At 35.0% G+C, this 12,683-nt stretch overlaps 1 protein-coding gene across 2 annotated transcripts; it reads right to left on the bottom strand.

Annotated features, from left to right (window-relative positions):
- Positions 1–2,314: 2,314 nt before the first annotated feature.
- On the bottom strand, positions 2,315–11,433 carry LOC121370454. Of its 2 annotated transcripts, XM_041495697.1 has the most exons (7): positions 11,364–11,433; positions 8,908–8,993; positions 8,057–8,111; positions 5,737–5,867; positions 4,661–4,763; positions 3,840–3,929; positions 2,315–2,801 (listed from the first exon to the last, which is right to left on the bottom strand). In XM_041495697.1, the coding sequence occupies exons 1-7, from the start codon at positions 11,394–11,396 to the stop codon at positions 2,694–2,696; spliced, it is 606 nt and encodes a 201-aa protein (XP_041351631.1). In that variant the 5' UTR covers positions 11,397–11,433; the 3' UTR covers positions 2,315–2,693. The 2 variants fall into 2 exon arrangements, with proteins under 2 accessions (XP_041351631.1, XP_041351632.1); XM_041495698.1 differs by lacking the exon at positions 8,908–8,993 and having other exon boundaries at positions 11,364–11,416.
- Positions 11,434–12,683: the final 1,250 nt, after the last annotated feature.

Below are 12,683 nucleotides of genomic sequence, written 5' to 3'. Positions count from 1 at the left end.
GATGTCAACACAGTTGTGGTGTCTGTTTTGACACAAATATACTCAGCTTAGCTTTTTGAGTAAAATGCACTGCACCACACCTTGGATAAAAGCAGGAACATCATAAAAGCCGAAATACGTTCCAATCAGTGAACTTCATGGGTGGGACGTACCCTAATGGTAAAGAATGCTAGGGTCGACCCCGACAGTAGGCCCATAGGGCTATTTCTCCTTCCAGCCAGTGTACCACGACTGGGTATATGAAAGGCCATGCTATCCTGTCTGTGGGATGGTGCATATAAAATATAATTTGCTACTAATGGAAAAATGTGAATTTCCTCTTTAACGCTGTCAGAATTACCAAATGTTGAACACTCACATCCAACAGCCTATTATTAAAACAAAATACACTTGTATGCTCTAGTGGTGTTGTTAAACAAAACAAACTTTAGTGTCATCAGCTATTACCATAAAAACATTACAATCATTCTATGTAATTATGGGATGTGACAGTGTATCGCAACTTCTAGGCCATGGCAAAAAAACGGTATAGTAAGTGTTTGAAGTTTACCGTGATTTACTGCAACATTTGGGAATCATGATCATGAAATTGTGAAGTGTACAGAGAAGTTCATCTGCAGGTTGTGCAACAACCTGCAATCTCCCCAATACATACACACATACATATATATGTATATATACAACGATGCTCATGTTCTATTTGTCTCAGTCCCAAGAAACATTACCACCAATTTCAGATTCAGTCCAAATGTGCTTATTATCAGGCTATGGTCTGGAGTGAAGCAGACTGCGCTAGTCCACAACTTGTCAGAGAAACAGATATGGGATGAACATTTGTTGGAGGGTATCTTGTACTAAAGTTGATGTCTTTTCCACCCATCTGACAAACGTGTTCTAAAATAATATCATGTTAATGCACCAAAGAATGTTTCAGACAGCGATGCAGTTGTAGAAATACGGTCTACTTTGTATAGGAGTGTGAAAATGCAGTCATAGACACATCGAATGCAGAAACAGTGCTGATTATATTGCTTATATATGTACATATGGTTATCATGATCATCACCACAGGGCAATTATTTGACTAAGTGAAGATTGGTTCAATTTGCAGTTTAATTCGGAGTCATTTCTGCAATAACGTTTGATACTGCGAGTGTCGCAAACGAATAATTGTTTGATCCATGATAGAAATACATGGAAAAAAGGTCTCAGGTTAGTTCATTTTGCCCGAATATCTCCATCATTTTGGGCGGGATTTAGCGTAGTCGGTTGAGTGCTTGCGTCGCAGAGTTGAACCATATGGGAGGATCCAATTTTTGGGGGGTTTCAGCAACTGGTCAAAGGCTGTGGTATGTCTGATAAGTCATTATCAAAATGCTTTCATCTGCTGTAACCATACCAGCACAGATAATTAAGTTGGCGCTAATTATCAGTCATTTGTATGTGTGCGTGCGATTTTCAAGGATGCGAGAAAGACTTCTTCAACGTGTGAGCGTAATTTTGAACACTAAAATGCGAGTCTTACGACAAACACGTCAGTTAACAGATCTGTTTGAATAATATTCAAACATATAGAGCTATGGAAGTTTCTCCTTCCTTTCTTTGTTACCAGTGCAGTAACTGAAAGAGACCAGGAGCGTCGTCAGCAATTAAAAGTTGGTACGGCCATGAAAACAACAAGATATATTATATGGGAGTGCCAGAAGAGAAAAAATGGCCATGGCCATACCGCTGCCAACGCCCCTGATGAATATTCACCAAACTCGTTATATGGCTTGGGAATAGGCGTCAACAATATGCCTTTCAAATTTTACAGGGGTGGGTTGGTAATCTATTAATAAATCATTTATAGGTATACTGGCCTGCTGAAATGCATCCAGAAAATTATATCTGCCACAACAGACATGATTCTTTACTTTGGAACATTTTAACAAAAGTTATAAATTTATGTTAGCTGAAGGTCATATCGTTATTTGTATTTTTTTAAAGGTAGTCTTCTGAAATGAACATTGTATGGAACTTCAGGTTGACACTTACTAGCTTTGGCTATATATATCTCTTCGCCATGGCCCGTGCTTATAAAACATTTAGGAGTCGAGGCAATCTCCAATGACATCACACGCATACAATTTGTATGGCATTATGACATTACTGTCTCAGACTTTATTAAGAGTCTTGAGACTAGACTCTAAAAGTTTTATAAGCACCAGGCCTGGTATATTCTTATTCTGTTTATAAACAGAAGCTTTTGTACCCCAGGACGTTGTCTCACCTGCTATATATGGGCATATTCAGTAGGTTAGAAAACCAACTCTGACAACGTACATTAATTTATTAATATTAAATTTTCACAAAACAAAAAAAACTCCACATTTTATTTAGTTTTTTTCAGGTTAATCTACTTCTATCAAAGTTTATCCAAGTTTGATCAACAACTGTTCCTGACAGACCATATTCTGAAGTAGTTGAAAAACACAGAATTGTTCCTCAATAACACACACGACCATGATAGCTTGCTTGCTTAGTAATAATAATGCAATATCTGGTTTGAATCCATGTCCAATAAAGGAAGGAAGGAAATGTTTTATTTAATGAGGCACTCAACACCATGTCCAATTAAGACGAGAACTCATGTTTACTATTCTGTTGAGCTCATCAACTTTTCACCAAATGTTAAAACAAAGTACAAGATTTTATTTGCGCCTCTCTTCCCTCGCAGCATTTATAGCATCTATTTCAGCCTGGAGACCTTCAAGCTCTTTGTCTGGGATGTAACGATCTTCTTCTTCTTCCTCACTTGTCTGGAAAGGAAGAACAAACTGTGTAAAAAAAACAGACTAATGAACAAGAAACATTTCATTTATCTGCATTTTAATTTAATGTGAACTAGTCATTTAAATTTCACACCAAATATAAATTTATTATCCACAGCTCAAGACATATAACCAGTATGACACGTGTGTCATGGTAACTGCACGATCATTTTTATGCTTTGTGGTTGATACTTTGACTTCATCTACTTCTACGGTGGGACTTTCCCATTCTTGCTTACAACTACTAATTACATCATTGTTGTAAACAAACTAAACATGGCAATGTAGATATTTCACAGCAATTTTAAACACGTCTTATTTCCGATTTGGTTATGAGGGCTTGAACATAAGAATCTGTCACCCACAGCATTTTTTTTGGTTAATTTCTGTGGGTAAAACTGACCATTGGTGGCAATTGTGAGCCTGCCAATGGCCATTTTTTTTAAAGTAACTTTTGCAGCAAATAAATATGACTGAAAGGTTATTCTGTTGTATGTAGACATATTTCAAATGAACTAATGTTAAATACTGGCAGATAATGTACACCAGATAAATTAATTTTGCTGTTGTTGATGGGTTTTACCAATGGCAGTAATTTTTATCCTGACCCACAACAATTTATATCTCAACGACGGCAATTGCCACTGGTGCCATCGTTAAGTTCGAGCTTTTGTTTTAATTTTGGTTTATTTTGAATGACATAACATATGGAACTATTTCCTAAGGTGCAACATTACAATAGTGGTCCTTTACATGTCAGTTTACCTGATATTATGCACATACAGACACTGCAACCGACTATCCCACTATTCTCTAAATCATATAGCATGCTTCATCATGTCTAAAGAACCAGTTTTAAGAGGCCATCACACTGATATATCTGGCTATCATAAATCATTAAGTGTTAGATGTGAATTCATTACATTTATATATGTAACACTATTGAAATGTTAAAAGAAAAATATTTAGTAAATAAGTAAAAATCTACCTAAATGTATGGCCACAGCTAAAAGACAATGAACTTACTTTCTGAATTGTAATATCAATTCCCTCTGGGAGATGTGATCTTGCTATTTGTATAAATATAGGTAGCACAGTGGATGGAACATTCTGAAGCTGAAAATACAAAAACATAATTTTAAAATGTTTTTTTAAAACATTTTTTTTATTGCAAATACATGTACTAGAGATAAATGTCTATTCTGACAGGTGCTTTGCAACTTATTGCCAGTACCTTGTTTAAACCTACACAGTATGTGTATATCTAGCCCGAGTACTCTAACTGTAAGACAGCTAGATGGACATTTGGACCAAGCTATGTAATTTTTTGGCAATCGCCGACCACCAAAAAGTAGTCAAAGATTTCCGCTCTAATACCACAACAATCCTATGTTTGACGTCAAATACATTTACATTTTCGAGTTCCTCGATTAAAAAGAATTCAGATATTAATCACTAATATACACACTACAGAACGAATCCCGACAGCACCCACATTCAGCTAAGCTTTGGCAAACTCCGGACAGCAGAATTCTAAGTTCACCGACCTATATCCTGACATTGCATCACATGATCGCCCACTCAGCCATTCCGTCTTCCAGGGGCCGTCTCGTACAATAATACGACAAGTGCCTGACAATCATTCTCAACTACAACTTTAGCAAACATATTTCACACAGACAGGACAGCATATCCCATTGGGCACTGGTTGGGACAGAGAAAGAAACTCCAATTGGTCTACCAACAGGTTTGATACTACAACCAAAGCACATCAGGCTAGCACTCTACTGACTGAGCTGTATTCAATCCCTATGAACTATAGATAAAAAAAATCAACCCATTCCTACCTGTACTACTCTTCCAAACTTTTTTAAATCAAAAGTTGACTGTACAACTGTGGTATTTTTCTTGAAAACCTTTATTTGGCTGTCTGCACTTGGGATAGGCCAGCTGTAAATTGAAAACACAAAAAACCCACTTAATTTATACAGTTGATATAAAAATAAAGTAATGCACCTATTAAGGAAGAATGTTCAATGACTGGTGCACAGGTTGGTGAGTGCTCTATCACTGAGCTCCTGTTACAATGATACAGGGCTTCTAGATTATGGTAGCGCCACTCCCATGGCTAGTGATATTTAATGTTGGGCTAGTAAATAACTACTGTTGCCATGCCCGGCGGCTAGAGAAATATTTTGGTCAAATGTTGCAGTTAAGTCTATTTTGTAAATATGAATATCCTGCCCAACTCCCAGCCCTTAATGGTAGTGTTTTTAAGGTGACATATCCAATTATTACTATTATTTAATAAATTTGTATTACCTTAAAAGTAATGTAGGGCTAGTGAATTTTTAATCGTGGCTAGTAAATTTTTAAAATCACTGATCCCATAGTTGGTGGATTTTATCAAAATTCTAGAAGCCCTGAATGATGCAATGAATGTTACTGTAAAATATTAACAAGAAGTCAGCAGAATTAAACGTCTGGCTTACTATAGGCCACTGAGAATTGAACATTTGTGTAAAACCATTTATGTGGGTTACGCAAAAACAAATTCAGATAACCCATTTAGTTTTTATGTAACCCATCATCACCATGTAAATGATGTCATAAATTCAATGTGCGAATGAAAAATGGGTTACGCAAACTATACTTACGCGAGCGATGCACGAATGAAACTAACGCTCTCGCAATTGTTAGAGACCTGCAGTACCATAAATGGATTCAGGGAATAAAAAATAATTTGTGATATAACATTCATTACTAATCTACATGTAGTTCTTTAAAAACATTTTTGAAATAACTTTTAAATTGTTTAAACATACATTGAGATGAACATTCATAAAATATGCAAATATAAACTAGTTTCATTATCTAAGAGGTACAAGGCAAAACAATGATGATATAAAATATTTCCAGTTACCTTTCAGTATCAAGTCCAAGACCATCTGCTAGACTGTGAATATATTTGGCAAAGTTTTCCAGAGGTACGAAGTCATAACCAGTCATTTTCACATCTAGCACATCGTATTCAGGAATTTCTGGACCAGTATTCTAAAAACAAAAATATGAGAGGCATTGCTACACAAATGTTTATGTCATGTATGCCATGTTACATTGAATATATCACATGTACATGTATTCTAACAGTAAAAAAAACCCCAAACATTCGTATGGGTCATAGGGCCAACATGTAGATTTTGGTGGTGGAACCTATCTTATTCTTTTTAACTTGTTGAGGTCTTTTTTTTTTTAGTAAAGTACAAGAGAAATTAAATTGGTTTTCTTTTTGTTATAGCAAACTGCAAGCTGCTACTTTTCACAATAATAAATGTTTGTGAGACATAAATACTTTGTTCTTCTGACTGTTTAATTAAATTGCACACAAATTCCATATTACAAAATATACATATTCTTTAAAGATGTTGCCACAATTTGTTTCCATTCAAGAACTAAAACCACAAATCATTAGTTCTTTGTGTAATTTGTGGTGCACATATTCATCATTTGACCTCAACAATATAAAAGTAATATTTTAAGACAGTATGAAAAGAACTTTTGCTGAGTAGTCCATTCTACCTTTAAAAATAAAATGATTTGATGACTCAATCCACAAGATCGGACTGGACATAGCCCAGTGATGAAGCGCTTAAAGGATGGGACAATTAAGACATTTGACCTGGTATGCATATTCAACGATATATAATGCACATTACTGCTTAACATCAACAAGTATAATCATATAGTTAATTAATAAAACGGTTAAATGTGACGGCTATTATATATAACGGGCGCAGCCATTTTGTACCATCTCAGTGAATACACCCTCTGGCGAGTTGGTGGTTATGTAATACCTAACATTGTCACGTCAGGAATTAGTCTTCGAAGTGAAGAAACAAAACATACCTGATTTTTTCGGATGCATCGCAATATTCTGTAATAATAGCCATCCCAGTAAGCCAGCAACAATTATATATTATTTTTAATACAAAATAAACCACCATTGTCAGTGCTGGAATAACTGTATTATGTTTTGTACATAAATTAACCCACATACTGAAATAATAATCGGAGTGTTTTCTTAGTTAACTGGTCTTTTCTTTCCGTGGCCTGTACCTGTGGTTCCTGATTGGCAGGTATATATTTTGATGGTCCCTAGACACTATGTCTAGACGTGCCTCTTTTTATTAAGATCACAGGGTATTGTGTGATAACCGCATGGACTCCCCTCTAATCATAATGGACATTATCAGCCGTCCTGCTTTAATACTGTAAGTAATTCTGTAAAACCCTTGATTAAGTAGACTTTCCCATCTAAACTCACAAAACTGACTAATTGCGTAGTCCCAAAGAAAAGAAAATTATCACTTGGGCATCATGAGTGGTCGTTTTTGCTCGAACCTAGCATACCAACAGACCTATTAATATGCATTTTTTCTTTGGATTTTTAAGAAAAGAAAAATACTATAACTCCATTTCGTTCTATTAATGCAAATTGAAATATATTTAGTTAAATAGTTTATTATACTATCAAGTCATTTATGTTGTTTTACAAGTCAGGTTGATGAAAGCGAAGCGCCTTGTCGTAAATTAGAGTATTTGTTTACACTGTGCATAGAGGAGATGGACGAAGCTGACATCACTTCGCCCCAAGCTATACCACCAGACGTCACAAAAACGAAACAAAATGGCTGCCCCCAGTTAGCAGGAATAATCATGTTTTTTTATAAACTCTAAAATTACGCGCTTTTCATTTGTTAAAGTGTCAGTATGTGTTGGTGGTCTGGGTATGCATCTTTCCAACACATAAGGCTCTTGTTCGAGTTTACTCTCCCTTTACGGTATAATTGGTCAAAGGATTCACTGGCAGGCCCGTACGCAGGCGGGGTGCGAGGGGTGCATATGCACCCACCATAGTCTGCCTAGGTCCATCCGTGGATGTGTAAAAAAAAAAAAAATAGTCCAACGATTTTACTTCCCAGAATGCAGGAAAATGCATCTCCTGCATTCTAGATTTTAAAAAATTTCAGGGGGGGGGGGGGGGGGGGGGGCGGGGCATGCCCCCGGACCCCCCTAGTAACTCTGGCCCTTTGGGTCATCGATTACGCACCCCCCCATATAAATTTCTGCGTACGGGCCTGACTGGACCTCTTGTTCAACCAGTGCACCATAAATGGTATCACAAGATGGTCTGAATTTCAAAGTCTGAGACACTTTGGTAAATATATAATATTTATACTTACAACATCTGTAGGTTCAAAAACACCATTCAAGCTTGCTGATTTGCTAATGTACCTCCTGGGGGGAAAAGGACAAAAACATAGTTAATAAAATAAAAAAATTACAGGTGAAAATATTACCTATCAAGAAAAACATTATCATTTTAAATATTACTCTAATTGTTGAAACAACACCTGAAGTCTGAAGTTAGTCTAATATGATTTAAAAAATCTAAGCATTTAATATACTTGTAAATTCAAGTGCAAATTAAAGCACCAAAATAAGTGTTAACTAGGACAGGCAGACCTTTTTGAATATAGTTTAATCTATGAAGCTAGTCAAAAAGTGGTGGGACCTAGCTCAATTGGGGGAGTGTTCATCTGATTGGTGTTTTTGCTGTCCAAACTAGTGCACCATAAAGCAGGGCTCGAAACGGCCTGTGGCCAGGTCGCCAAATGTGACCATTCTCCTGTTTGGGTGACTTAAATATTAAAAAATAATGGCATTAGTCGCCCAAATAATATTATCTTCTTTAGAGATACAACACATGAGCCACTATTGATATTAATATTCCACATTAAAATCATATTCGTGATTCACTTACCATAATTTGCTAACATGCATTATTCTTTTTTGGTCCACTATATTTTTTAGCATGTTTCAAACCCTGATAAATGGTATATCAAAGGCTGTGGTATGTATTGTTCACTGGCTATTTGGGTTAAATACAAGCAAAACATAATTACATGCATGTAGGTTGATTGAATGTAGGTACTTTCTACAAACAAACAAAAATCCTGGTTTAATTGACTGGATCGGAGATAATACTAAATTGTATATACATTACAAAGAATGATCAGTCAGAAAATGCTACCTGTGTTTTTTACAAGCCTCGCATACTGATGGTAATAATTTATTCTGATGAGCACTTGCAAGTCTGCCAGGAACTTGTAACACAATCTGACAAGAAGAAAAAATAGAGAGAAAAGAAGTTATTTTAAATTTTATTTATTTATTTATTTATTGTTATTTTTATGAATATTCAAATTTCAACAGAATATTGACCAGTATTCACTAATCCCAAATTTCCATGTCTAAAAAATGCCATCAAATTTTTTAAAATCTGACAAACTTGAATGTTCAGGTCTATTTACTTAAGTATTGTCTTCCTGTATCAAGGTCTGACATAGTAAACAGTTTCAAATGTGTAGTACACCAAAATATTTTATGTTTAGTGGCCAATAAAATTAACCGAAAAAACATAAAAAAAAGACTATATTTTAACCATATGTGTGCACTTGTATAGTCCTGTATTATGTTAGAAATTATTACTAGGTCACACTATAAGGACAAATGGACAAAATCGACTACTCTTTTATTCCAATTTATTTCTAAAATACATGTATTGTTTAGTTTTGTTAAAGTGTTCTTGATCCATTAGTACAAGTTCCAGGGCTCAAACTTAAGAATTTGTCTCCCATGGCAATTTTGTACATAAAGAACTGCCATGGGTGAAATGGCCCAACTATGGCAATTTTGAGTCTGTTTACGAAATGTTTTTTGTTTTTGACATTTGCAGCAAATAAATATGACTGAAAAGTTATTTTGCTGTATTTAGACATATTTCAAATGTACAAATGTTAGATACTGGCAGATAATGTGTACACTAAGTGTACACATTTGTCATTGTTGAGGAGCTTTACTGACGGCGGTGATGATCTCTACCTATGTCAATTTATATCTCAACAATGGCAATTGCCATCAGTGCCGTCGTTAAGTTCGAGTCCTGCAGTTCTAAGTGGTAAAAGAAAATACACAGATTATTATACGAGCTTCTGTGTCACAAAACGAGTGTCAGGATTTTGTATTGGCAGAGCGAGAGTCATTGCTATTCTGTTCTTTAATTGATTAATTTTATATATCCTTGAGTAACTGTGAACCAGCCTATTAACAGGAAATGGTTTCTGCACAGGTCCATTGTAATGTACGATCGATTTGATGAAATAATGTTTTACCTTGTTTACTTTATTGTCAAAATCAACCAACAAATGTTAATATCCATGCTATTATCTGTTGTGAAAAGATTAAATGCCTGTCGTAGTCTAATGTTGACATTCTTCAGCTACTCCCATAAACCGGTCTATTGTTTTTCAAGAGTGATGTGTGTCACGTGACATCACCAAAACTCGTATGCAATTAATCTACGAAGCAGATGAGACTTTGACAATGACAGTGATGTAAAACTGTTGTTTATTTAGGTTTGTTTAATATCACATACCATTTAATACAGTGTGCACACTGCAAAATGGTGGTCGTATATAAATTTTAATATGTATAAAAATATTTTGAATGTCTACTTGTCTTTTCCTCATTTGTGCACTTTGTTTTTGGGAAGGTTTCTTAATTCAACAAAAAGTATTTTAATGCCAGAGTTCAATCGTATGCAGATTCCTTAAAAACAAGTCAAACGTAAATAGACCGGTTTATTATCCACATAGTTCAAGATATTCAAGGAAATATAACCATTATGAGCTAAGTGTCATAATGATTTCACATGCACAGCGAATGACAATTTTGTGAAGCAATGTCATAACTTAATGCGGCTTCTCAAGTGTAAACACTTATCAAAATGACGTCATTTCAGAAAATGATGTTGTTTTGTGGTCTTGTTTTTTAAGTTACGTTTGAAACATTTTGACATGGTCCTAGCTTGTTATTCATGAAAATAATATTTGGAATAATGTGGATAATAAAGAAATTATTACACTCATGTATGCATCGTACTGATTTTACGAAAGTCGTGTTAGGATTCATGTAAAAATCCTGACACTTTTCGTTAAATCAGTATGACACACAAGCTCGTATAATAATCACTATTTATGGGGTAGCCCGGTTCACGGTTTTTCACGATATACATGTAGGCTACCTGTTCTGTCTTAAAACTTTTGATCGTTCCAGCATTCAGTATATTTTTAATTTTATTCAGGCTTGGGTTAGGGTTAGTATTAGCATCCTGGAATGTTCGGAAGTCTTTCCACGCTGGCTTTTAGGTTTTACCTAGTTACCGTAATATTATCAGTTTTATTAGTAAACATTATCATTATTGACAATAGAAATTGATTTGGTCCATTGGAACCTCAAGCCAAGGGACTTGATGGGTCAAGTCTACTGAAAATACGTGACACTTTTACGTTTGAGAATGTACCTTTAATTTTAAACTTGGGAGGGGTGCGAGCGGAAATTTTACCAATATTATAAGTCCGTGGTACTTACTGTTATGGAGAACTTACAATACATATTCTAATTTAAATTCATAATTTAATATATCACCTGTTTCCAAACATTGAACATTAACGCAGCCATTTTCTTTTTGTCCTTTTTACTTTCCTCCACTGCATGAATACTCACATTTTATGGTACCTCGTTCCGTACTACTACGATAAATCATGCCCGTCATTTTTCACATAGCTGATCTAATAACACACAATTCACGCTGGAAGTTTGCAGCCATGCGTATCAGTTGTTGATGTAATCTATAACGTTGCTCAAACCAGACTGATAACCATATAAACGCGTTGCCCCGCTTCCTAGATTGTTTGGCTAGGACAGATGCCAACGGATATATATATATATATATATAAAAAAAATCTGTTACTGTCGCATTACATATTAATGTATCAAAGGGTATTATATTAGTGATTTGTGTTGTTATTGTTATTGTGTGCGCGTGCATGTGCGCGCGCGTGTGTAGACTAACATTTGTGTTTTAAGGGTTGTTGTGCAATATGACTTTTGAATATATGTTTTTTTAAAGGATTTTAAAATCATATTCATTCATTTTTTACAATGAAAAATTGTCAAAATAAAATAATGTCTTGATATATGCATGCATACGAAAAAAGTGACATATTTATCGATATAACTTCTCAGACAGAAAAATTACCACCTTTCTTAAAAGCTTTTAATATGATTTATTAAAATTAAGATATTCATAAAATTGCGTCTAGAAGTGCAAACAGCTTACCGAAATACCATAACATTTAGGCCTATAGGTCAGTAATTTTCAACATTAGCCAACTCTTCATTAATTACATATATAGTAGCTAAAATACCATTCTGCCATTCTTGCCACTGACGATAATTAATCTAAATAAAGCAACATAATAAGAACTATAACTATACATTTAATGTACTCAACAATATCACCGTGACCCGCTGTGTAGAGAAGTACTAATGCAGTTACATCATCAATATTACATTAGTTTTAAAACATTCATCTATATAATAATTAACTTAATTAAAATATGTGAACAATTCTACTTTAGTAGGGGCAGTTGTTTTCGTTCACAATCTTTCAATATCATTTCATTAATTTGAATTATATTTTTGGTGCTTGGGTCTATATCCAGTTATGGGGGTGAGATTTAGCTTAGTCGGTTGAGTGCTCACTTGAGGTGCCTGTGGGAAGCGCAAATAAAAGATCCCTTGCTGTTAATCGGAAAGAGTAGCCCATGTAGTGGCGACAGCGGGTTTCCTCTCAAAATCTGTGTGATTCTTAACCATATGCCTGAGGTCATATAACCGTAAATAAAATGTGTTGAGTGCGTCGTTAAATAAAACATTGGTCTTTTTTTGTGGTTTTGTTTCCGA

Source organism: Gigantopelta aegis, chromosome 4 (genome assembly GCF_016097555.1).
Source record: "Gigantopelta aegis isolate Gae_Host chromosome 4, Gae_host_genome, whole genome shotgun sequence".
NCBI classification, from domain to species: Eukaryota; Metazoa; Mollusca; class Gastropoda; order Neomphalida; family Peltospiridae; genus Gigantopelta; species Gigantopelta aegis.
This window is presented reverse-complemented; position numbering and strand designations above follow the sequence as displayed.